Source organism: Zalophus californianus, chromosome 6 (assembly GCF_009762305.2).
Source record: "Zalophus californianus isolate mZalCal1 chromosome 6, mZalCal1.pri.v2, whole genome shotgun sequence".
In the NCBI taxonomy this organism is placed as follows: domain Eukaryota; kingdom Metazoa; phylum Chordata; class Mammalia; order Carnivora; family Otariidae; genus Zalophus; species Zalophus californianus.
The window spans coordinates 141,936,438-141,962,697 of NC_045600.1; the positions used below are offsets into that span (position 1 = coordinate 141,936,438).

The 26,260-nt window shown below is 48.7% G+C and overlaps 1 protein-coding gene across 7 annotated transcripts in view; it reads left to right on the top strand.

Annotated features, from left to right (window-relative positions):
- The window catches only part of ZNF592 (zinc finger protein 592), a 49,512-nt gene that overhangs the window by 5,672 nt on the left and 17,580 nt on the right, over window positions 1-26,260 (top strand). For 2 of the 7 annotated variants that reach the window (XM_027571162.2, XM_027571164.2), the window contains exons 2-5: window positions 7,060-7,168; window positions 8,255-8,467; window positions 10,585-10,668; window positions 19,983-22,245. In XM_027571162.2, the coding sequence (XP_027426963.1) occupies window positions 8,349-8,467; window positions 10,585-10,668; window positions 19,983-22,245 (2,466 nt within the window). In that variant the 5' untranslated portion in view covers window positions 7,060-7,168; window positions 8,255-8,348. Of the gene's footprint in view, window positions 1-6,652; window positions 6,672-7,059; window positions 7,169-8,254; window positions 8,468-10,584; window positions 10,669-19,982; window positions 22,246-26,260 lie in introns of those variants that run through there. The other 5 variants (XM_027571165.2, XM_027571166.2, XM_027571167.2 and 2 more) reach the window with 4 other exon arrangements.

Here is a 26,260-nt window from a genome sequence, read left to right on the forward strand (position 1 = left end):
TTTTGGAGATAAACTTGAATGCCCTAAGGCAAAAATTCAAACCGCCCAGAAATATGTCCCTACGGAAGAGGTCTGGTGTCGGAGCTGGCCACCCCTCCTTGGTCACTCAGGGGAAGATGCCTTTGTTAGATGTGAGGTGAGTTAGGCTAGGACCTCTGACTGGACCAGTCCCTGAATTCAGAGGTCCCGGGATGCACCATCTGGGAGGGGTGATTAGGGTGTGACTTGGCTTCTAGCTTCATTTGGTGGGTGTTTTCTTTAAGAGTGCTTTTAAAGAAATCACTCCTTCTGGGTGTGGCCCCTGGCCTTCACCCGTGGACCACTCTCTTGCATGTCAACGTGGAGGATGCTGGAGGCCTTGGTGTTACAACCTGGGGGTCATGGGACTGTAAAGAGAGGGGTTCCTTTGCATAAGCCTCACATGCATTCCTAGGATTTCCCTCCTTCTGGGGGTTCAGCTCATTCTGGGTGTGAGGCGGGAGGGGGTGGCTACTTTTTCCTCATTTCCATCCAGTCTTGGGGCAAAGGAACATCTTACCCACACTGCCCTTGGCAAGCTGGAGTTGACCATGAGCCAGAGGAGTGGGCTCTGGTTTGCTGCATTGTACAGCATCCTACCCCTGTCTTCCAATTCGGCTCCTAAAGTTGAAGTTTTTCCTTAGCAAGCCAAAGGGCAGAGTGAGACCTGAGAGAGAGGTTTTGAAGACAGGTGTCCATTGTAACAACAAGCCTCTCAGGGCTATTCTAGGGCCTGAAAAACACATCTGAGGCAGAGGTTTGGCATTTTCAGAGGAGAAGGGAGCCCAGGGGTGAGCAGTGAGCAGCTGTTCAGATTCCTCTGGGGCTTGGCCCAGCCGAGGCTCTGGTCTGTATGGGCAAGGGCTGCTCTCTGCCTTGCCTTGTTGGACAGACTCTCCAGACCTGAGCTGAACTGGCTGAGGTTGTAAAAACTGCTTCACTGTCTGAGACTTCGTAAAGGCTATAAATCTTCAGACCCTTGAAAATATTAGATGTGTGATTAATTCTACTGTTATTCTTAATTAGAATGTTTACTTGTATTTAATATGCCATGGAGCCTTTTTGCAAGTGGGCCATCATTGATCAGGAATCAACAGTTGCTTATGAAAGGCCTAGCCTGGGCCCAACCCAGAGCTGGGTGCTCTGTGGAGCATAAAAGAATCATGTGAGATGAACTTTGCCCTCAAGGAGTTCCCCCACTGAAAGCAATTAGAGAACAATTTGCCTCCAGACCAGACATGTCTTAAGGGGGCTTTTCTTGCTGAGGGTAGTGGTTACTTTCACATGGGTCACCCCTCGGAGATGGCGGGCGTTACCTCTGGGGAACATTCTCTGGTACCCAAAATGGATTGAATGGCCCTTTGGGAGGAGGGAGGTGGTGGCGATGATGTAATCTCATCTTTCATTTCTTCGCTTGTCTCTCCGTGCCACTGTTTCTCCAAGCCCCTGAACCCGTTAGGAGAAGGTAGCCAGCAGCCCACAAAACATGAACCCAGTGCCTACCATTCCACCGTTCTAGCTCCGGTTCTCTGAGTCTAAGGCTTTCGAGTTTTCACTTAGACTCCCCTTTTAAAATATTTACACCCCCCTGGGAGAGGTCAGACTCTTAGCAGTTCATCACTAAATAGTAGCTTTAATTACCAGGAATTAATTAAGTCAACTGAGAGAAAGACTGGGGCCCAGGCAGGCACTTGGGGGCAAGAGTATCCGAAGGGACGCACTCCTGCAGGGCAGGAGAGAAGTAAGGACAGCAGAAGAAACTTTGATGCACATTAGTTGCTGCAGGCAGGTCCTGCTAACTCTGGGGTCGCCCTGGCAGTCCTGCTGGCTGGGGCCTGGGTGGAGCATGGGCACAGTCCTAGCCCTGGCCTAGAGGGCTTTGAGGCTTTGAGGCAGAGGTGGAATTTGGGCTGACTCTTAAAGGGTTGGGAAGATGTGTGTGTGTGTGTGTGTCCCTCTTCATTTCAAAAATAATATATGCTTACTTTGGAAAATTTTGGAACATTCAAGAAGAAAAATCCCTCCTAATTTTATGCCTCGTGATAGAGGGCTGAAGTACATAGGCAGAGGGGAGTGGTTCTTGGACAGTGTAAGTTAGAGGGTGGCAGTCCTCTCCTCAAGTCCTCCCGAAGCCTTCTGTCACTGAGTAAACATCAGTCCTTGTGGTGGCCCTCCATTATCTGCTTCCTACCCCATCTCCTCTGACTCCCTCAACTCCGGGTTGGGTTCTTTGAGTACTTTCCTGCTTGCTCTTCCCTCTGCCTAAAACCCCCATGCTCCCCCATGTTCACATGGCTTGCTCTCTCACTTGCATCAGAATTGAAAAAATAGTCACTCCAATTTCTGATTTCAGTTGAGGAGCTCCTGTTGAGGAAACCTCTATGACTTGTCCTGAATCTGCTTGTTTGTGACTGTGTGTCTGTCCAGTGGAATGTCTGCACCAGGGGGGTGGAGACCTGGCCCATAGTAGGTGCTCAGTCACTGAGTGACTGAATGCAGGTGCATGCGTGAGTGCAGTGTGTGTGTTTTGTGGCAACGGAGGGGGAAGGACCGTGGCCAGGAGCTGGAGGGGCAAGAATGGGTGTGGATGGTGTGGAGGGTGGGGACGATCTTGGCAGGAACGGAGACTGGAGACATGGTCCAGTGTGTTCCAGTCACTACAGTCTTTTTTTTTTTTTTTTTTTTTAAGATTTTATCTATTTACTTGAGAAAGAGAGAATGAGAGATAGAGAGCACAAGGAGGGAAGAGGGTCAGAGGCAGAAGCAGACTCCCCGCCGAGCAGGGAGCCCGATGTGGGACTCGATCCCGGGACTCCAGGATCATGACCTGAGGCGAAGGCAGTCGCTTAACCAACTGAGCCACCCAGGCGCCCTCCAGTCACTACAGTCTTAACGCTTACTGGTGCATTGGAGGGGGAGGCAGTGATTTGGTCTTTGAGGCAGGTGAAGAAGCACCTGTGGAAATATAAAATCAGCGGACTTGGTCTAGGTCTAGAGCATGGAGGTTCTCAAAAGCCTGGCCTGAGGGTGGGAGCTGTGGTAGGTGATAGGAAACCACTTTAGGGTTTTGAGAACAGTGAGTGACTTGATGAAAGTGGTGTTTGGGGAAGACTGGTCTCCAGGAGATTCCCTAGGATGACCGTGGGGGAGAGACTGAGGTGGGGAGGAGAGAGGCAGCAAGGATGTGGGACAGACGACATCAGTGAGACGGGCTCGTGGCAGGATGTTCCCCAGCTTCTGTGTGGCTGCCTCGACAGAGGCTTCTAGCACTCCCAACTTGGTAGAGCTCAAGTATTGTCTATGGCTTCCAATAAGTTTTGGAGGCAGGCGGGGTGTAAGTGGGAGAAAGGGGGAAGGAAGGGTCCTCCTTAGGTTTATCGGGTTGGTGGGTCTGGTGGTAAGCATGTAGTCATACCCTGCACTGGGCCTGTGTTCACAGACTGTAACCCAGGATCAGAGCCTTTCTCTTCTTTCTGGCCTGCTGAAAACTGTTCCCCATCTGAGAGTAGCTGTCAGTGCTCTGGGTTTTCTTTTGAACCTACACACATACCAGGACAGTATCTGAAATCCATTTGTTTGATCACCTTCTTTCTTTCTTTCTTTCTTTTTTTTTTTAAGATTTTGTTTATTTATTTGAGAGAGAGAGAGTGCAGGAGCAGAGGGAGAGGGAGAAGCAGAGTCCCTGCTGAGCAGGGAGCCCGATGCGGGGCTCAATCCCAGGATCCTGGGATCATGGCCTGAGCCTAAGGCAGACGCCCAACCGACTGAGCCACCCAGGCGCCCCTGATCACCTTCTTTCAACTTCATTTTCTGTCTCCATAGTTTTATCTCTTTCTCAAAACAAATTGTCTTTGACTCACAAACCCATTTAGATTCGGTTAATTGACTGGAAATACTTATTTCTAAATGGTTTCTGTTTCATTAGGCTTCTAGCCTGTTTTTAAAAAGGCTTTTGCCAAGATGAGATCAGTGGAGCAGTGATTTGGGTATAATCAGCTTCTTCCTTGTGATCTTTTGGTACAAGCCATGTGTTGAGATTGGTGTTTCTGATGTATTCATTCCTAGAATAAGTATTTGAGTGTTTGCTGTGTGCCAGGCACTATTTTAGGCACTGGGAATATAACAGGAAACAAAAATCTTAACCTTCATGGAACTCATATTCTAGTATGTAGGCTTATAGATAACAAGCAAAATATAAAGTATGGTGGAGAAAAACAAAGCAGGGATGGAGGATAGGGAGGTTTGGTGGGGAGGCAGATTTTCTATTTTAAATATGGAAGTTAGGGAAGTTACACTGATAAAAAGACATTTAAGCAGAGATCTGCAGGAGAGAGGGAGCCATGTAGATATCTGAGGGAAGAGCCATCAGGGTGGAGAGAAGAGCATGAGACAAAGTCCTTGAAGCAAGAGAAAGCTTGAGGCGTTTTGGGAACAGCAAGGAGGTCAGTGTGGCTGGGGTCAGAGTGAGACGGGGGAAGTACAGGAGAGAAGGCCTGGGCTTGTAAGTTCCGGTGGGGACCTGAATGAGATGGGAAGCCCCCCGGTAGCTCTCTTCTGCCTCCTTCCCGGAAGGGTTGCCTTCAAGGCCGACCATGCTGAGGGGCTTCTGCAGCCACTTTTGGGTGAGAGTGGGCATGGGACTCTGAATCATCTGGGAGCCTCTCTTGGGCCAGCTGCTTGGGCCATCCAGGACTCCGGGGCCACCTGGAGCACAGGTGCCATTTCTGGGACTGATTCAGTGCCAATACCATTATTCCATAACTGTCACAGCTTCAGATGCCTGGGTTCACCCCACTGCTATATAGTCAGTTTCCAGGGAGGCCCAGAAGTCTGCATTGTTAACAAGCTTTTTGGGTGATTTTTGAGGCCAGTGGTCCCTGGACCACACTTTGGTCTATAGACCATGGTTCTCAGCCCCAGAAATATCTGTCACCTGTGGTGGTTTTAAATAATGCCTGGCCCCACCCCTAAAGATTCTGATTTAATTGGTCCTAGGTGGGGTTAGGCATTAGTATTGTTCCCGAACTCTTCCTAATGTACATCCAGGGCTAGGATCACTCATCTAAGGATTAAATAAGCCTCGTACCCGGTACTTGATGGGGACATTTGAATGGGTAACTGTGAGTAAGAGACTTCATTCAGCCCCTCTGGGAAGGCTAAGGCGGGGCTGGTCACCTTGCCAGGAATAACAGGCATCTTTCGCGTAACGTTTATGTGCTTTATTTCATTTGACTTCCTCACTTCTCTGGGCCTCCGTTTCCTTGCTCGTAGAGTCAGTGGCTTAAATTTAATGGTTTCCTAGAGTCTCTTTGGCTCTGACTGTTCTTAATCTTTCTGGTGTTGGAAGAACCTCTAAATCAGAACAGCGTTCTAGGACACTGTTTACTGATGTTGGTCTTAGAACACCCTAAGGTACGTCATAATTATGGCAAGGGCTGTAGCGAATGTCTCAATAGCAAATTGAAGGAAGATGTGTGCCATCTCCAGTAGCAGCCCGGGAAGAGGAGGGTGTTGGAAACCTGAAATGTGTACCATCAGACCTCCCCGTTCAGAGCTCCTAATGGAACCCCTACCTTGGTCCTCAGAGGCAGGTGGGAGCCTGGGCATTCGTCTTGGCTCTGCCACTTACTGGGGTGAGTTCCTTGTGAAGTTGGAATCGTGTTTTATAAAATGTAAAGCTTTTATAAACCCAAGCGTGGTAGGGTGGCCGGGGAGAAGCAGGCCGCCTGGGTCAGCGAAGCCCGATGCTTAGGTTTGCCAGCCCCTCTCTGCAGCCAAGCCGTGTTATTGGGGACAAGAGGCGGTTTGAATAACCTGACGGAATCCAGTGGCTGCAGAAACTAAGGTTAACCTGGAATAAATAACCAGGCACATTCTGGAGCACCTCAGGACTAACTCACCTAGGACATCAGATGTAAAACACCCCTCTGCCTGGCACCTGGGTCTCTGATTTTTGTCTTCATTGGGACAGCACAGTGTCTGGTACTTACTTAGTTTGTGTTTTGAAATGTGATGGTCCAGTAAGAAGAAGAGAAAGTTTAGGGGAGAACAGTTTTTCTTTTTTTTTTTTTTCTGTAGAATTGGGATGATGAGTTTCCTTCCCTTCCCTTTAAAATTTTTCCATTCATATTGTCTCTATCTGTATTTCGAATCCAAACTAAATGCTGGTCTCTCTAAGTTAAGACAGAAATGAAGTCAAATGAGGGAATGCAGAATTAGAGTAAGCGTGAGCAGAATTTGAAATGCGACTTTTCATTCCGTCATTTATGGGCACACAGACCTGATGGGCCATTAACCAGTTTCTCCGCACTGGCCAATTAAACCCGAATCTCGGGGCGCTGTGGCCAAGCAGGAGTAGTTTTCCAAAGTTCCTGAGGTGATGCTGGTGCTCAGCTACAGTGAAGATCACCTAGTTTTAAAAAATGCGTTCTGCCGGCTTTTCTGTGTCTTCTCTCATTCTTATCCCCTGCTCAGTGCTTGTCCCTTTCCTGTCTCCCCTCATGTGACTTTCCCCAGCTTACCTGGCCCTCTGCTTCCTTTGCTTCAGCAGGCCTCCTGAGCTGTGTGGAGGGGCAACCTTGTCTCTGTCCCCTATGCATGCTTCCAGCCAGCCTGACGCTTAGGGATTCAGCAGTCTGCTGGAAAACTAGGAGGTAAAGCCTGCTGGCTACTGAGGTTGGTGGCATAATGCTTAACACATGCGTTTGCTATGTTGAAGGCAGTGTTGTAAGAACTTGACAAATACTAAATCATTGAATCCCTACAACAGCCCCATTTTACACATGGAGAAATAGACGCAGAGGTGAAGAAAGATCCGTAGGGTCAAATGGCTAGTGAGTAGTCGAGCTGGGATTTGAACCACCGCACCACGATGGGGAGGGGGAGATATTCTGGGGCCTTGAATCTGGGGCTTTGATTTTGTGTTTGGAGATTTTCTCAGGGTCTGATGCGTACTTTTATTATTGTGATTTTTACGTTAACTTACTTAGACATTTACCTTCAGGCCTATTAAAAAATGTTTTATTTTTCTTCTTTCCTTAGGTGGTGTTTGGAAGCTAGACCATGTGCCTAGGTAGATGTCATTCCTTTCTCCATAGCTCTACACCCCCAGCAACGCTCACCACACCCTTGTTTTGAGAACCTCTCTGAGGTATGATGTCTAGGCTGACCTGAGCTGGCCTTGAAGAGACACAAGTGATGTCTTTATGTTCCTTGGTGCCTTTTTTTTTTTTTAATTGTGGCAAAATATACATAACAAAATTGACTATTTTAAGCATTTTTAAGTGTACTGTTCAGTGGCATTAAGTACATGCACAGTTGTACAACCATCCCCACCATCCAGAATCTTTTCATCACCCCAAACTGAAAGTCTGTACCCATCAAACACTAACTTCCTATCCTTTCTCCCCCTTAGGCCCTGGTAACCACTGTTATGCTTTCTTACTCTCTGCATTTGACCACCCCAGGTACCTGGATTCCTAGGTGGAATCATACAGTATTTGTCCTTTACACCTGGTGTATTACACTCAGCATAATGTCCTGAAGGCTCATCCATGCAGTAGCGTGTATTGGACTTTTGTCCTTTTTTAAGGCTGAATAATATTCCATTGTTTATTTGTATCACATTTTGTTTATCCATTCATCTGTTGATGGACACTTGGGTTGTTTTCATCTTTTGGGTATTATGAATAATGCCACTATGAACATGTGTATAAAAGGTACTCTTTGAGACCCTGCTTTCAGTTCTTTTGGCTGTATGCCCAGAAGTGGAATTGCTAGATCAGATGGTGATTATAGGTTTAATTTTCATTAGGAACTCCCATACTGTTTTCCATAGTGGCCTCACCATGTTATGTTCCTACCAACAGTGCACAGGATTCTGATTTCTCCACATCTTCACCAGCGCTTGTTATTTTCTGGGGTTTTGTTGTTGTTGTTGTTGTTTATAATAGCTATCCTAATGGGAAAGGGGGGTGCCGGTTACAGAGTATCAGTTTTTGTCTCAGTTCTCAGCTGTTTAAACTTTGTTGCCTATCCCTAGTTTCCGTGGGTATCATCTCAGTCAGCTGACCAGTGCCGCCCAATCCCAACCCCCTCCCCTTTTATCCCCTCTTCTTTTTATCTTTAAAAATAACAGCTTTATTGAGATAAAATTCATATGCCACGCAATTCACCCATTTAAGCACAAAATTCAGTGGTTTTTAGTATATTCAGAGTCATATCCCTTCTTCTTAAGACTGAAGACTGCTCTGTGCCCTGCTCTTCCCTGTGGTTCTTGGAGGTAGCCCTCTCTCTCTGCTGGTGTCATACGGATCCCATCCTCAAGACGGATGACCTTATTGTGGGGACATTGGCCAGTAGGCACTTTCCACCGGTCCAGTGTTGAACTCAGCCCTGCAGGAGCCCAGGACGCACAGACAAGTGCTACAAAGCCCCATCACCACTCAAGGTCTCTGTGCTTATAAAAAGTTTTAAAAAGTGAAACACAAATTATGTTGCAAACTTGCCAACTGCTTTACTGGTAATAAACCTGCTTAGGAATCCGTGACTGTCCTTGAGCAAACTTAGTTCTGGACAGGTGAGCCTGTCAACTCATTCTCCCTTTCTAATGGTGGATTACCTTTTAATAAGCACACCGGAGCTTATACAGAGACAGTGGAGACACGAGCAATTACATAACATGTCAGGTGGTGGGAAGGGCTCTGAAGAGAAGGCAAGTAAAGGACTGAGATTGATGGTGAGGGTGGGTGGGGATTGGCATGTTACATACACCGGTCATGGAAGGCTCCTGACAAAGGGACATTTGAGTAAAGACCTGGTGGCAGCGATGTGTGAGCCCCTGGAGGTCTGAGGGGAAGGACGTCCCAAGCCGAGGGAACAGTAGACTCAAAGGCTCTGAGCAGGGGCATGCTTGAGGACCAGGGTGGAGGCCTGGGCCCGCCCGGAGCCGACTGGGTGACAGAGAGAGGGGTGGGAGATGGAGGCCATGGGGGTCGCCCCACATGAAGGCTGGAGTTCACCCTGCAGGAGATGGGACCGTGTTCGAGGAGCGGAGGAGTGTGACCTGATGGGTGTTTTAAGAGTAGCACTCTGGCTGCTGTGTTGAGAATGAGCAGCAGAGGCAAGGGTGACAAGCTTTTGCGGGGACCCAGGAGAGAGATGACAATGGTTGGAGGCGGTGGGAAATGGTTACATTTGGAGATATTTCGAAGGAGCACTTGACAGGATTTGCTCTTAGGTTGGAATTAGGGTATGATGGCAAGACAGCACTCAAGGATGCCGAGTCTGGCCTAAGCAGCTGGAAGGACAGAGTGGTCACCTGCTGCAGGGGGAAATTGAGAGTTAGACTCTGGACATAACTAAGTTTGAGATGCCTATCCAAGTAGAAACCCAAATCTAAAATCGAGGGGATACCAGGTGGGGGGATGGGTTGGCCTGGCGATGGGTATTAAGGAGGGCACGTTCTGCGTGGAGCCCTGGGTGTTATGCACAAACAATGAATCATGGAGCACTACATCCAAAACTAATGATGTAATGTATGGTGATTAACATAACAATAAAAAATTTAAAAAAAAAAGGACTGGGCCAGAAATATAGTTTTGGCATAAAAAGTATATCGAAAGCCAAAGACAAGGTGTAAAATCGAGGGGATACCAATTCAATAATTTAGGTAGTACCTGTAAGTGGGGCTTATGACATAGCAGAAGAGAGGATATTTTACTGAAATAACTACAGCAAAAGTAAAAATTATGCCCTGAGAGGAATAAGGCAATCAAAAGGGAGCAGAAAGGAGCACACCGAGGTCACCCTGGCCAGAGAGAGTCCCGCTCCCTTGCCTGTAGGAAGCCAGTGCCCTTGATGAGCCGTCCGTGGCACCCCCAGATGTGTGGCTGCCAGGTGTTTGCATTGGGTTATGTGGGGGGCACTTGAGAGCAGGGCTGGGCCTTCGCTTCGTGGCCTCAGTGCTAGGCATGTCTTGGCATCTGGTAAATGTTTGATTGATGAGCAAACCACCCACCTCCCTCCCTCCCTCCTTCCCTCCTTCTCTTTCTTCCTTCAATATTTTTTTTTTAAAGAATAGTTATTTATTTATTTATTTATTTGACAGAGAGAGAGAGCACAAGCAAGGGAAGCAACAGGCAGAAGGAGAAGCAGGCTCCTCGCTGAGCAGGGAGCCTGATGTGGGGCTCAGTCCCAGGACCCTGAGATCATGACCTGAGCTGAAGGCAGATGCTTAACTAACTGAGCCACCCAGGCACCCAATATTTTTTTCCTAAGATTTTATTTTTAAGTAATCCCTACACCCAACGTGGGCTCGAACTCACAACGCTGAGATCAAGAGTCACATGCTCCACTGACTGAGCCAGGTGCCCCCGCCCCTCTCCTTTCTGAGCCCAAGTTCTCCATGTGTAAAATGAGGAGGTTGGACTAGGCCCGTGCACTGGAATCAACGGGGAAGCTTTAAAAAAATGCAGGGATCCATCCCAGACTGGTTGAATCTCAGTTCCCTAGTAGGAGCCTGGGGTTCTGTGTTCGAAAGTCACCCCCCATGTTGTTCTTTTGCAGTCAGTCCAGGAGCAGTCTGCAGACGTGTATTTGGAAGCCACTGGACCAGATCATTTCTGAGGTCCCCTTCAGCTCTAACATCCTGTGAGTCTTGTTAGAATGTTTGCAATATAATTCTCTTCTGGGAAGTGGGGTTTTTGCTTGGGGTGGAAGGGCCTGGAGGGGGAGAGGAGATGCTGCCTCTGGGGGCGAAGGGCAACTTGGGCAGGACAAACAGGGGCAGGTGTGCCAGCGGGGGTTTGGGGAGGCATTGAAGAATGGTCCTGGGAGGGACCCTTGGGGAGAGACCTGTGAGTAGTGACAGCTCACTTGCCCCTGGGAACCACATGTGTTAGGTCTCAGAAATAGAGGTAAAGGACATGACCCCAACTTTGGAGAGGCTTATAGGCTGATGAGAAAACTCAGGATCCCGTCGCTCTGTAGGAATCGCTGCTGTAGCGGAAGTGGGGGAGGGGGGAGAAGGGCAGGGGACTGGTGTCTCGGCACTCAGAGAAGGCATGCGGAGAAGGGGGCCCTGGAGCAGAAGCTTGGGGCCGAGGAGAGTTCTCAGGCAGATCTGTGTTGGGAGCCAGTGGGGTGGGATATCAGGTATTCTGTAGTCAGGGGGAACAGCCCAGGCCCTGACACAGAGGAAGTCTATGAGAGTTGCCAGTGAGTGAAAGGCACCCGGGGAAGTGGGCAGAGACCAGAGGGGAACGGGCTCTCCACGCTGGCTGGAGACGTGGAGCTATCTCCCGAAGGGGACAGGCATCTTGAGGAGGACGTCTCTGTGACCAGATAGATGCTTTATAGCAACCACTGTGGCAGAGTATGCGTTGGAGGGAGCTGAGACCAGATGGAGAAGACAAGTGGAAAGCTTTGCTGTTTTGCCTGGGTCCAGCGTCCACTGGGGCACCTGCTTTCTTGTACTGCTGAGCATCTCTTTGGGCTGCCCTTTGCTGTACTATTAGGGTACTATTAGAGTACCAGGTGCCTCGTGACATGAAGCACTGACTGCTGACCGGCTCAGAACACCTGTGCCCTGGGGCCCCTGAGCCCCACAAGCAGGCCTTAGGTGTGTACTCAGGAGGGCAGTGCCAGGCATAGGGGAGAGAGTCCGCTTGTCCTCTTTAGGAGTTAAGTTTTATGTAGAAATCCGTAGTTATAGGTCAATTTGCCCAGCCATTGTAGCCTGGCCTGTTCAAGGACTCAGAGATCCTTCAAGTTTGTCTAATTTTACATGATAAACCGAAGCGTGCCCAAGACCTTCTCATGGGTACTTGTTGACAGCGTCAGGGCGAAAGCCCTTCTTGAGCTTCACTGGTTCTCACTTTTCTTGCCCTGCTGTTCCTGACCTGGGGCTTCATTCTGGGTCTTTCCCCATGTTGTTTGATTTCACAAGCTCCCTTCTCTATACCCATGGGCTCAATGTCTTTCTCTCATTGCTCAGCCAGAGTCCAGCTAAAGCTCCTGTGAGTAATGGCAGCAGCAGCTTACTCTCACGCCTGCTCGCTTGTTCCGTCTTTCCCCTTGCCTAGCTCCCATTCCTGGGACAGAAGGTCCCCCCTCTGGCCACCAGCTCAGGCATTTTCCTCCGCTCTCAGCTCCTTCTGAGTAAGCATGTGTGGTCACTCGCTCACTCTGCCTGTGTGTCATACAGCTTGACTTCCTCTTTACTCTATTTTTACCTGGAATGCTCCTTCTAAAAGAGAAAGCTGAGGGTAACTTCCACTTACCCCTTTCTACACTCTTAACTGTTATAACAATAATTGAACACGTATTATTGAATGAACAGATTATATCAACACGTAAGCCGTATTCAGTCATGTGGGGGAGCAGGGTAAAGAGTTTACCCTCAGGATGTAAAATATACCTCCATCCATCCTGCTAGTCCTTGGCCAACAAGCAGTGGCAAATTCAGGAAACTGAATTTTGTGGTTTCCCAGTCCAGTGTTCCTTAAATCTTGCTGCCTTTAACTTTCATTGTATAAATCTGTAACATGTTGTTTGCTTCCTTGTCTTACTAAACAATATACTGAATAGAGATCAGATTTTTCTTAATGTGTTCAGAGTGCCTCTGTCCTCCTGATGGCCTGTTTCTGAACTTTTATTAATCTGCTGTTACTGAACTTAATATTGTTAAGGGAAACAGATGACCAAGTTTAATGTTATCTGAAATTCAAAGCCTTTGATGCTGAGGGAAAGGAAGGTCATAGGTTTAGTGACAATTCCTTGTTCTTAGTTCCTCAGAGCCTTTTTTTTTTTTTTTAATTTCTAGATTCAAACAAGTGTGGATGTTACTACATTTATATATTTTACCTGTAACAACTTCAGTGTATTTTCTTTTTTTAAAGATCTATTTGAGAGAGAGAGAGAGAGAGAGAGAGAGAGAGCGCATGAGCAGGCAGGGGAGGGGGGCGGGGGCAGAGGGAGAAGCAGACTCCTCGCTGAGCAGGGAGCCTGATGTGGGGCTCGATCCCAGGACCCCGGGATCATGACCTGAGCCGAAGGCAGATGCTTAACTGACTGAGCCGCCCAGGCGCCCGTTCAGTGTATTTTCTGACGGGTAAAGTTATCTCTTACTTGTCTACCTTTATTTCAAACTTCAGAATTCTTCCCTTTCCTCTCTAGTATTTTGAGGTGTGAGGTGTGATGAACAAATGTACATGTCAGTTATCCTCTCCCTCTCCCCTAAACCTTCATCTCTCCAGAATAAAAGAATTCTAATTTTTAAGTTCTTATTAGAAAGCTCTTCCGTCTACTTTATAACTTCAGTCTTATTTGTTAGGACCTCTTCCTATGCTGCTATGTCTTCCTTAAGGTGCAGGGAACCAAAACTGAACAACACATCCTGCTGTGGACACGGGGTGGTTTTGAGTAAGGGCAGGATCACAAGTTGTATTTCATTTCCAGTATTATTTCAGATAATGCCCAGTGTTTTCTGGGCCTTTTGTGATGAAACATGCAACGTTGGCTGATGGCCAAGCCTCTTTACTGAACAGCGTAGCTGAGAACCCATTATTCTAAAAGTGTCATTAGGGTTGCTTTTCCCTCAATGTTCCTTCACATTGGCCTCCACTGATGCTCCTTTACCATAATTTCACCCATTCATGTAGCCTCCTGAGAACTCGTTGTCTTTTAGTTTTGCATTTTGATTTCTGCAGTAGTTTTAAGACCATTTGCAGTCTTGAAGGTTTCACTTTATTGCTTGATGGTATGTTTATTGAGTACCTCATGGAGAATGCAGTGATGAATGAGACAGACAAGCCTCTTCCCTCATGAAGCTTACAGCCTAATATTCTGCTAGATCATTGGTTCTCAAGGCACCTCCTTTTTAAATTAGTTTTTTCGCAGGCCCTCCTTCAGTAGTGCTATGTATGTATGTATGTAATACATATATATGGATGTATTTATTATGTATTACATATGTATATATTAACTGACTGAGATACCCAGGCACCCCAGTATTGGTGGTTTTTGTTTTGTTTTCTGAGAAGGTGGGGGAGGATCAGAGGGAGAGGGAGAGAGAGAATCGCAAGCAGGCTCCTTGCCCAGCTTGGAGCCCCATGCGGGGCTTGATCCCACAACCCTGAGATCATTACGCTCGCTGAAATTAAGAACTGGATGCTCAACTGACTGAGCCACCCAGGTGTCCCAGTAGTGGTGTTTTTAATGGCTGGTCATCAGGATCACATATGTGGATACAGTTGGGTCCTCTTGTGGGAGGGCAGCTACCATTCTAGGTACTTTATGAAAGTATTAAGCTCAAGTCCAGAACTGGTCCGTGGGTTTAAAACTCTGCTGTTCATGGTTCCCCACAGATGATAATCACACTCTCTCTCTCTCTCTCTCTCTCTCACACACACACACACACACACACACACACAACGTGCATTCACTGAAGTTGTAGGGAACTCAATTTTTTTTTAAATTGTTTTTTGGTGGAATTTTGACATTTAGAATCTGTGGAGATTCTGCCTACTAGTTCTACCATAATCCTCTTGTTCCTACCCCCTCGAAGAATTCTCACGGGCTAATCAGGCCTGATGAGATCCTTTCAGAACTAAGGTGCTCCCTCTACCTCATCTGTTGACATGTTTACTTAAGTGTTTGATAACATTTCTTGGGCAAGTAGTAGATCCTGTAGTAAACAATAGGGATCGATCTATCTGTCTATCTATCTGTCTGTCTGTTTTCAGTGTCCAGATCTCCCTGCAGAGAAGCTCATCAGGAGAGGGCACAGCGCCACCTGTCAGCCCTGGTGCCGCTCCCCGCGCCTGGGGGGCAGCATAGGTGGTAGCAGGGGTCGCCCAGGCCACAGGGACGGGGGTGCTGCCTTGCCCAGCGACTAGGCGCCTCCAGATCACTTGCTGAGCTCACCATGCCTGGACCTCGTCTGCTCAGATGCTTCAGGGTGCGCTCTGCTGATGCTCTGCAGGGCGAGCCGGCTTTCTAGGCTGGTCTTCGTGGACACAGGGCAGAGGCCAGACCCAGGCTCTGGTCCCAGATGCTGTCCCCTGGCAAAATGGGCAGCGCGGTGTGAGGTGTGCGCTTCCCAGCCTGCAACAGGTTGCAGACACTGGCGTGCTGAAGCTTTTTATTTTGACTACACTTTTTATGCCAGTTAAGTTAGTTCACTGATTTTCTAGCTGGTGGTCCCCTGCTGACTCATGCCAGATGTGCTTTAAGAATCTCATATTAGTGATGTTTGGAGTCCTCTGTAAAAAGCTTCTCAAATGTTTTTGGCCTTCCTAATTTCTTTTTCTTCTTTTTCTGTATTAAAAATATAATTTAATAAAATTATATAAGCAGTACAACTTGAAATAAATAGTTTGAATAGTTTGAAAATGCAGATAAACAAAAGAAAGAAAATAATCTCATCTGTTGAGATACTTTTAAGATTTTAGAGTGTTCCTCTAGCCCTTTTCATAAACGCTGTATATAATAAAAATCTTTTGTTTTAAACAGAAATTGTACTGTATATATACTACAGTATCCCCCCCCCCCCCCACTTTGTATCTGGAGCATTTCTCATAGCTGTAAATATTGTGCTACAGTGATGTCTAGTATTTAATTGTGTTAATATACTATAATTTATTGAACCAATTTTCTCTTGTTGGAACTTTGGTTGTGGCTCATTTTTTGTTATGAAATAATGTTATAAATAATTCTGCAGTGATTATCTTTGTCACATGCATCTGTATTTCCTTAGGATAAGTTTCTGGAAGTGGAGTTATTGGGCCTTATGTATGCATTGCTAAATTGCTCTTAAGACAGGGTTCATCAATTTATACTACCTTCAAAATGCTTACTTTGCAGGGGCGCCTGGGTGGCGCATCAGTTAGGCGTCTGACTCTTGATCTCAGCTCAGGTCTTGATCTGAGGGCTGTGAGTTTGAGCCCTGCCTTGGGCTCCATGCCGGGCATGGAGCCTACTTAAAAAAAAGAAAGAAAGAAATGGAATGCTTACTTTGCCACATCTCTGCCAATACCAGGAATTATTATTTTTAAAAGATTTTATTTATTTATTTGAGAGAGAGCACGAGAGAGAGAGAGAGAGAGAGCGAGTGAGCACGGGAGCACAAGCAGGGGGAGTGGCAGAAGGAGGAGCAGACTCCCCGCTGAGCAGGGAGCCCCACGTGGGACTCCCATCCCAGGTGCCAAAGGCAGACGCTTAACTGACTGAGCCACCCAGGTGCCCAGGTGCCCCCAGGAATTATTTTTTGAAAACCTTGGTCAATTCAGTAAGCCCCAAATGGCTTCTCATTATTTTAATTTGTATTTCTCTAATTTCTTGTGAGGTAGCAACTTTTTTTTAACGTATTCACTGTCGACTTGTGTTTCTTTTTTTAATTGTGTGCTGGCCACTTTTGCTCATTTTCCTAATGGGCTGCTTATCTTTTACTTCCTGCTTCGTAAGGGCCTTCTCTAGAGTGAAGACATTAATGGGAGGAACTGTCACGTTGCAGATACTTCTGTTGGTTTGTTGTTTGCGTTTTAACTCTGTGCTGGCAGGTTTTTGATGACTAGGACTTTTTATTGGTGGTCTTTTTCTGTACAGTTTCTTCCTTTGCTTTTATAACGGTACATTTTGGTTAATTTCTCTTTTCTACTTATAAGCCATGTGATACAAGGTTTAGAGCAAGGTTTAAAGAAATACAAGCAAGTACACCACGAGTCCCTTATTCACAGCTATTGATTGCTGCTGTATGAGTAAACAGAAAATAGGACTTGCTCTTTGGCTTTTAAAAGTGTCAGCTTTGGTATTTAAGATCCAAAGGTTAAGAGAGGTTTTTCCTGCTGCTGATGTTGAGCTGCCACAGCATTCCCCTGCTCTGATTTTCCTAGCAAAACATATCTTGCCTTCTCGCGAACCATTCTCAGCCAAGCCCCGAGATTTCCCTGTGTGGAGAGCGTTACTTTCTTCTGCTGTCCTTCGTCTCCGCGGTGAGCTCCCGGGACTTCACGTTAGGCGGTAGGAGATGCTCGCTAACCCTGGCGCTCCCCGCCACCTACTGCCTCTCCTCCCTCACCAGCTTTTCTCAGCCCCTTGAAGAGACCAATCCATTCTGCCCTTCTCCCTCAATCATCCCCCCCCCCCCCCCCCGCAGATTGTAAAAAAAGGGGGGAAGAGGGAAAGAAAGAAACTTACACAGCAGGTATCGCAGAGGCATTTCCTTCTAGTTAGGATCAGCCTGCCTAGTGGTTTACTTGGCTCTCCCGGATAGCCAGCATGTTCCTCTTGCTTATGGGCCCCTGTTTCTAGGAGGCAGTCATTTGTGTCCAGGAACTTGACAACTTGACATCTCATTTTAAAGAGGTATTCTGCCAATTGTATTTAGTTTAGATAATTGGTATTTCACTTTGCAATTCTCTACCATAATTAGCTATATTCCCAGTGGTGGGTATTTTTCATTTTCTGTGAGACCTCTTAAGCAGGCAGATGTGTTTTGTTGGGGGTTGGAAGGGGGGCAAGAAACCAAACCTGAAAGCCTGTTGATCCCAGGGGTTGGTAACAGATATACCTCCGCTATACCACCTGCTCCCCTGTGGTTCTTTTTTTAAATTTTTTAGAAGATTTATTTATTTGAGAGAGAGAGAACCACGAGTGGGGAGAGGGGCAGAGGGAGAGGGAGAGAGAATTTTCAAGCAGACTCCCTGCTAAGTGCAGAGCCTGACGCAGGGCTGGATCCCAGGACCCTGAGATCGTGACTGGAGCCTAAATCAAGTCAAATGCTCAACTGACTAAGCCATCCAGGTGCCTCTCCCCTGTGGTTCTAAGTGGTCCCCACCCCCTTTATTTATCCTTTTTAAACTTACAAAAGCAATCTATCAGCACAAAAAGAGGCTTGGAAAAAATAACCCACTGGTAATCCCACCACCCTGCATAATTATCTTTCTTTTAATCTTGGCTCAAATGCGTACTTAGTTTTACATTGTTCTAGTCTGACAATGTTTTTTTGTATTAGTTTTTTTTAACTAAACACTATAAGTGATTTTTTTTTTTTTTAAGATTTTTAGTTTTGGGGGCGCCTGGATGGCTCAGTTGGTTAAGCATCTGCTTTCGGCTCAGGTCATGATCTCGGGGTCCTGGGATCGAGTCCTGCTTCGGGCTCCCTGCTCAGCGGGGAGTCTGCTTCTTCCTCTGCCTCTCCCTCCTGCTCGTGCTATTGCTCTCTCTCTCAAATAAGTAAATAAAATCTTTTTAAAAAAGGAAATTATTAAAAAAAGATTTTTTATTTTTAAGTAAACTCTACCCCAGCATGGGGCTGGAACTCAACAACCCCAAGAGCAAGAGTTGCATGCTCTGCTGACAGCCAGCCAGGTGCCTTAGCACTATAAGTAATTTTCCATATTGCTGTGTAAATGTCATAGTTAGGATTTTTAATGGCCGCCTGATAGTCTATCAATTATTTAATTATTCTCTGTTCTTGGACATTTAGATTGTGTGTTTATCTGTCTCTTTTGTGTTGTTTTTTTTTTTTTTTTTTTAAAGATTTTATTTATTTATTTGACAGAGAGAGACACAGCGAGAGAGGGAACACGAGCAGGGGGAGCGGGAGAGGGAGAAGCAGGCTTCCCGTGGAGCAGGGATCCTGATGTGGGGCTCGATCCCAGGACCCTGGGATCATGACCTGAGCCGAAGGCAGACACTTAACGACTGAGCCACCCAGGCGCCCCTCTTTTGTGTTGTTTTAATAATGCTGTATACTTTTGTGTATAGCTTTTGGGGGTTTTTGTTCTTAGGATAAGAACATTGGCCTTGGGGTTCCTGGCCCTGAGGATTTGCCACATGTCTGGTTCTGTGGGGCCGCTGTACTGCTTTCTGAAAGAGTAGTGTCATTCTGCACCCAGACAGGTTTTCAGTATAAGTGTGGGGCAACAAATATGCAAGCAAGTGAGGCTCTGGGATGCTGAAGCAGATGGAGGATTTGTGGCTGAACAAGGGAGGTGGTGGGTTTTTCTTCCTCTTTCCAGCAGGTTGGAGCCAGCTAGCTGAGGGTTAACAGTGATTTCCTGATGGGAGGTCTCTTTCCTAGGACCTTGGCTTTCCTCTGTCACCGTAGTGCTGTTGTTCTTCTCCAGAGCATGAAGGAAACAGCTGGGGTTTCTTTTCTTTGTCTATTAAGTTAAAATAAAATTTGGGGTTTCCCTGACGCTGTTCCCTGGCCCATTTGATAACCATGTGGGGCTTTGAGAGTCGCTCTGCCCCTCACATTTAGTGAACCATTTGCTAGCCAGGAACAGTTTTAGGTGAAAATGAAGGAATCAAGCAGACACTGACGAGAGGAAAAAAAGGCCTAGGAGATGATATAATTTGCTGGAGTTTATTTATGAGACAGCATAAATCCTGGTAATAGCAAACCATCTTGGATTTGGTTGAATTCATCCAGCAAAAAACCAAAATTACAAAGTTAATGATTAAATACTAGGAGTTAAATTAGCAGAATTTATAGCCATGTCTCATCTATGAATCAGAAGTTTTCTGAAGAAAAGAGGTGCTGAGCCATGCTTGTTTTGTTTTTATTTTTTTATTTTTTGAAGGTCTCAGTGATTGGTTTTTTTGCTAGTACATGTGATTAGGGAGTGTTGATAGCCTCTGAGAAATTGAGGGAGTGTGATATGAGTGCTCTCTCTTTTTGGCCATGCAACCAGCCAGGAATTTCCAGGTACTGATGTTTAGGACTGGCCAGGCGGGCTTGTCACTGCATATAAACTTCTCTTTCCACCCCTCCCCCAGTGTCCCCAGCATTTTGGAAACCTGTTGGGGTAAAAGTCAGGTCTGTGACTTCCCAGAGTCTGGGGGGTTTCATGTATGTGCATCCTGGCTGTGTGTGTGTGTTAGTGTGCTGAAGATGGTGCTGGACGGAGTCCGGTGGGGTCCTGGGGATCACTGATTCTGTTCTGTTTCTGTTTTAGCCCTTGCCAGCATCCAGCCATGGGGGATATGAAAACTCCAGATTTTGATGACCTTCTGGCTGCCTTTGACATCCCAGACCCCACTAGCCTCGATGCCAAGGAGGCCATCCAGACCCCCAGTGAGGAGAATGAGAGTCCCCTCAAACCTCCAGGCATGTGCATGGATGAGAGTGTGTCCTTGTCTCACTCAGGATCATCCTCAGATGTCCCGGCCGTGAGTGTCATTGTCAAGAACACAAGCCGCCAGGAGTCCTTTGAAGCGGAGAAAGACCACATCGCTCCCAGCCTCCTACACAATGGATTTCGGGGCTCGGACCTGCCTCCAGATCCCCACAACCTGGGCCACAACTGTGGGAAGTTTGATTCCACTTTCATGAACGGAGACAGTGCCAGGAGTTTCCCTGGCAAGCTAGAACCTTCCAAGTCAGAGCCGTTACCGACCTTTAACCAGTTCAGTCCAATCTCTAGCCCAGAACCCGAGGATGCCATCAAAGATAATGGGTTTGGAATGAAGCCCAAGCACTCTGACAGTTATTTTCCACCCCCTCCTGGGTGTGGGCCTGTGGGGGGCCCAGTCCTGGAGGCTCTGGCTAAGTTTCCAGTCCCAGAGCTCCATATGTTTGATCACTTCTGTAAGAAGGAGCCCAAGCCAGAACCTCTGCCCTTGGGGAGTCAACAGGAACACGAGCGAGGTGGGCAGAAGGTGGGGGAGCCTCACAAGGAGCTGGATGCCAGTCGATTCTTTGGGGAAGCTTTGGAATTCAACAGCCACCCCAGCAACAGTATTGGAGAGCCGAAGGGGCTTGCCCTGGAACTTGGCACTTGCTCGTCAGTCCCCCCTAGGCAGCGTCTGAAGCCAGCTCACTCCAAGCTTTCCTCTTGTGTTGCAGCCTTGGTGGCCCTGCAGGCCAAAAGAGTGGCCAGTGTCACCAAGGAGGATCAACCTGGCCACGCAAAGGACCCCTCAGGGCCCACTAAAGAGGGCTCCAAAGGTAGCCCCAAAATGCCCAAGTCACCAAAGAGTCCCCGGAGCCCTCTGGAGGCCACTAGAAAGAATATCAAGCCATCGGACAGCCCTCGGAGCATCTGCAGTGACAGCAGTGGCAAAGGCTCCCCTTCAGTGGCTGCCAGCTCCCCACCAGCAATCCCCAAAGTCAGAATCAAAACCATTAAGACGTCATCGGGGGAAATCAAACGGACCGTCACGAGGATCCTGCCAGACCCTGACGATCCCAGTAAGTCCCCCGTTGGATCACCTCTGGGGAGTGCCATTGCCGAGGCCCCCAGCGAGGCGCCGGAGGACGAGGTCACCGCCTTGCCGACTGTGGCGCCCTCTCCTGAGGTGGGCACAAATTCCGGGAGCCCCCAGGGTGACAAGAAAGGGGATGAGAGCACCCCGAAGGCCGGTGAATCGGCGTCTCCGTGCGGCAGCTCCGGGCCCCGGGTCCCAAAGGGGGCTGCCCCCGGTGCGCAGAGCGGCAAGAAGCAACAGCAGAGCACTGCGCTGCAGGCGTCCGCCCTGGCCCCCGCCACCCTCCTGCCCAAGGCCGTGCACCTGGCCAACCTGAACCTCGTCCCCCACAGCGTCGCCGCTTCCGTGACGGCCAAGTCCTCGGCGCAGCGGCGGAGTCAGCCGCAGCTCCCACAGATGTCGGTTCCCCTGGTCCACCAGGTGAGGAAGGCCGCCCCGCTGGTGGTGGAGGTCTTCAACAAGGTCCTCCACAGCTCCAACCCCGTGCCCCTCTACGCGCCAAATCTCAGCCCCCCCGCCGACAGCAGGATCCACGTGCCGGCCAGTGGCTACTGCTGCCTGGAGTGCGGGGACGCGTTCGCCTTAGAGAAGAGCCTGAGCCAGCACTACGGCCGGCGGAGCGTCCACATCGAGGTGCTGTGCACGCTGTGCTCGCAGACGCTGCTCTTCTTCAACAAGTGCAGCCTGCTCCGGCACGCCCGCGACCACAAGAGCAAGGGGCTGGTCATGCAGTGCTCGCAGCTGCTCGTGAAGCCCATCTCCGTGGACCAGATGTTTGTGTCGGCCCCCGCCAGCTCCCCGGCACCAGCGGCCCCAGCGCCCCCCGCCTCCCCCAAGCCCGGCCTCACTGCGGCCACTGCCAGCCCAACCCTCCCGGCCTTGCCGCTCTACCCGGACCCCGTGAGGCTCATCCGGCACGGAATCAAGTGTCTCGAATGTCACAGGCAGATACGCGACTACATGGCTATGGCTGCCCATTTCCAGAGGACGGCGGAGGAAACCGAGGGGCTGGTAAGCAGACCCTTCCTGCGATGGCTGTCAGCCCCCGGGTTTGCGCCAGCTCCATGATTGGGCATGGAGAAAAGCTCCCTGATGTGGGGGCGTCTAATGAGTCTTAGAAGAAGACGCCTGGCTTGATGGTTAGTGACCCTCCGGAGTGCAGAGTGCTTGGTGTTTACTGGGGAAAGGGTCCTGCCCCCCCCCCCCCCCACGGGCGCCTCTGAAGATTTCCCCGCCGCCGCCGCCGTGCCTGTGGCCACGCCCCTCGTTCCGCTCAGCTCGCTCCGGCTCCCGCTCCCGGGCGGGCGGGGCCCCCTGTCCGGCCTGGGCCGGTGTCTGCTGGGCCGCCTCCGGGTCTCTGGGAGGCGCCGGCACGGGCTTCGCACAGGCCCAGAGAACCGGGGCGGGGGGGCTGGGAGCCGAGGTAGGTGTGTCACCGCTCCGCACTTCAGCGTGTGCTCTCAGAACCGGGTGTGTACGGCGTTGTTCCCCGCGGGGAGACTGCGGTAGGGCCAAGGCAGGGCCGAGGAAGGAGAGCAGACAGGCCTGCAGGCCGTGGCGGAGGCTTTGGGGGCCTCTTTCGGCTGCCTTCCCGCCATTCTATGAAGGCGGCCACGCTTATCTGCGCTTGTTCCGATTCCTGGACGCTGATGAGATTGGTTTTTGTTTTTTTTGAAGACAGTCTGTGCTGAACAGACCCTTTGGCACCCTCCGTGTCGGTGGCTGTCTGTACTCGCCAGGTCCTGTGAAAGTAGGCTTCCAGACATGCCTCCAGAAGGTTCTCTCCTTCCTCCTCCAGGTGACTCTCTTCACATCCCCGACAAGCGCGCCCCCCTCCCTGAACCTCCCTAAAGCCAGGGCTGCAGAGGCCTGGGAGGAAAGCAGAGCAGCTTTTTACTTGAGTGCAGCAGGGGCCTGCATCCCTGTCTGTGGCGGAGGAGCTTTGCGCCAGTGGCCCGAGTGCGCGCGCATGCGCGGTGTGGAGGGAGGCTCCCTTGCGGGCCCAGGGGTGCGGGGGGTGGGGGGTCGCACTGCTGCTCCAGGGGCTCCCGTGGCTCAGCCCAGGCAGGGCTCACCACTCACTGCTACAGGGTGAGGCCGACTAAGTTTGGGGCTGAAAGGCTTGTAGACGTGGTTGCACAGAGTGCCTTGGAGGGACTACCTCACCGTGACTCTGACTCGTGACTCCTCGGGGCAGAGGGCAGGTGCCGAGTGTCTGGGACATTTGAGTTGGACCTGCGAGAAAAGTTGGGGGAGGGGGGAGGGTGTTCCAGGTATAGGGAACAGAGGTGCGGGAAAGTGCAGAGTGCATTTGAGGAGGGGAGTTGTGGAGCCTGGGGAGTGTTGGGGTGGAGACAGGAGGTGGAGTTTGGTGGCTTGTGGTCCTTCTGTGAGGTGCTGTAGGCTCACTGTCCCCTCCCATCTTCGCCTTCTCTCCTCAGTTTATATTGTTTCTTATGAGTCAGATGGAGTGTGGCGACCCCGGCCCTTTGCTCTGGGGCTTCAGTCTTCTTGCTGTCCCCCACATAGCTGTGCCCGCATAGCTGACCACTTCTTCTAGGTCATGTGATCAGAACCGTTGTCAGCAGAGGTCTCGTGCTTGGTGTTTTTCCACTGTTCCTCACCTGCCTTCTAAAATCTGAGCCCTCAGAGCTTGGGGTGTAGGATCCCCAGCTGACACCCCCCCATCCTGCATCTTCTCCTCTAGTGGGAGCTGGGCCCCCGGACAGGAAAGGGAGAGGGGACCTAGGAGGGCTGTCAGGCTTCTCAGCCCAGTGCAGATCCCGCACAAAATCTCCTGCCAACAAATGTGATCTCAGAGTCTCGGGGAAAGGACAAGGTTTGAGGTCTGGAGTCAAAACCTAACCTTGCTGGCTGGTGGACTTGAGTTTCCTGAGACAATACCCAGGCTTCAGGCCATATGCAGGGAAGGGTGTAGACGGATGGAGCCGGGCGGGGCTTCACTCTAGTTGGTGTAGGGGCTGCAGGGGAGCACGCGGAGCCCGTGCAGGCCTTCCGACTTCTCCCCTGTGCTGGATACCCCTACCCCTGCAGGGGCTGGAGGGGGGCCCTTCCTGCATCCCCAGCTACCTTGTTGGGATGTTGTCAGCACAGACAGTTTCTTCTTGGTCTTATGCTTTTATTTAACTATAATGTCCTTGTCACATCCAACAAAAGGAGCACTTGCTTAATGTTATCTAGTACAAGTCCATATACAAGTTTTCCTTTCATGTCAAAAATGGTCTTTTTATAGTTGGGCTTGTTTTGAATCAGGATCCAAATATGGACCACATGTTAGCATTTGTTTTTGTCTTTGAATTTCTCACTCTAGAACAGTACCACTCCCCACTCTGCCCCACCAGGTCCTCCACTTTGTTTTTCATAGCATTGATTTGTTGAAGACACTGGTTCATGCGTCCTGAGAATTTCCCAGGATGATTATGGGTTTGACTGATGCTTCCTTATACAATTAATTCATTCTTCAATACCCTGTATTTTATCTGTCGACCAGAAATTGGCAGTAAAGACTGGAAATAGGCAGGTTTGCAGAGGGGAATATCATGTTCTTCATATTTCATGACTTCAGGGAGGCACAGAGTCCTTGATTGTCTCAGTTTTTTTTTTTTTTTAAGATTTTTTTTTTTTTTTTAATTTAACAGAGAGCACAAGCAGGGGGAGTGGCAGGCAGAGGGAGAGCAGGGAGCCCAATGTGGGACTCCATCCCAGGGCCCTGGGATCGTGACCCGAGCCAAAGGCAGACGTTTAACTGGCGGAGCCAATCAGGCATCCCAGATTGTCTCAGTTTTAGATACTAAGTACGATCGGTATGTTTAGGTGGGGATGTTCTGATCCCTTCGTTGTAAAGTTCCCTTTTACCTAATTATTTTAATATTCGTTAATAATTGCTCCTTGAGTCAGTAATTTTATTAAGAGTTAAAGAAGGGTGTTTTGTAATTTTATAATTTCTTTCTCAGTTACTAGCTGGAGTTCTGTGTAAAATATCTTTCCTTCTTCGATGAGCACTATTTGGTAACTTTGAAATATAGTTTATGTTGGAAAATGGGATATATACTTAATTTATTTCCCTTGGTTGACAGTTTTTACAGTAGTGAGTTGATGTCCTAATAGTTTCACATAGTGTATTAAGAGTCCGTCCTCTATTACTTAAAAAAAAATTGTGGTAAAATACACGTAGCATAAAGTTAACCATCTTCACTATTTTTTAAGTGTGCAGTTCAGTAGCGTTAAGTACATTCACACTGTTGTGTAACCAATTTCCAGGACTCTTTTCATCTTGCAAAACTGAAACTCTATACCCATTAAATAGCTCCCCACTCCCCCCGCTCCCGCTGGCCCTGGCAACCACCCTTCTGCTTTCTGTTTCTATGAATTTGACTCCATGTACCTCACATAGTGGAATCATACAGTACTTGTTTTTTTGTGACTGGCTTATTGCACTTGGGGCATAGTGTCCTCAAGGCTCACCTGTATTGTGGCACATGACGGGATATCCTCCCTTTTCAAGGCTGAATAATATTCCGTTGCATGTTTGTACCACATTTTGTTTATCTACTCATCCGTTGATGGACACTAGGGTTGCTTCCACCCCTTGGGTATTGCTTGAATAACACTGCTGTGAACACAATGTACAAACATCTTTTGGAGACCCTACTTTCAATTCTTCCAGGTATGTACACAGAAGTGGAATGGTTAGATCATATGGTAACTCTATTTTTAATTTTTTGAGGAACCCCCCCAATGCTGTTTTCCACAGCCGTTGCACCATTTCACATTCCTGCCAACAGTGCACAAGGGTTCCAATTTCTCCACATCCTCGCCAACACCTGTCATTTTCTGTTTTGCCTGTCTGTCTGCTTGCCTCCGATGGTAGGCACCGTAATGGGCGTGAGGTGGCCTCCTCTGTTGCTCTTACAATGAACTCGTTGGTTTTCACATGTTTGGTATGTTGGGGTCAGTCGCTTTTCCATGGTCAGACTGTTTCGTCTTTGGTCGTGGAACTCTGTCA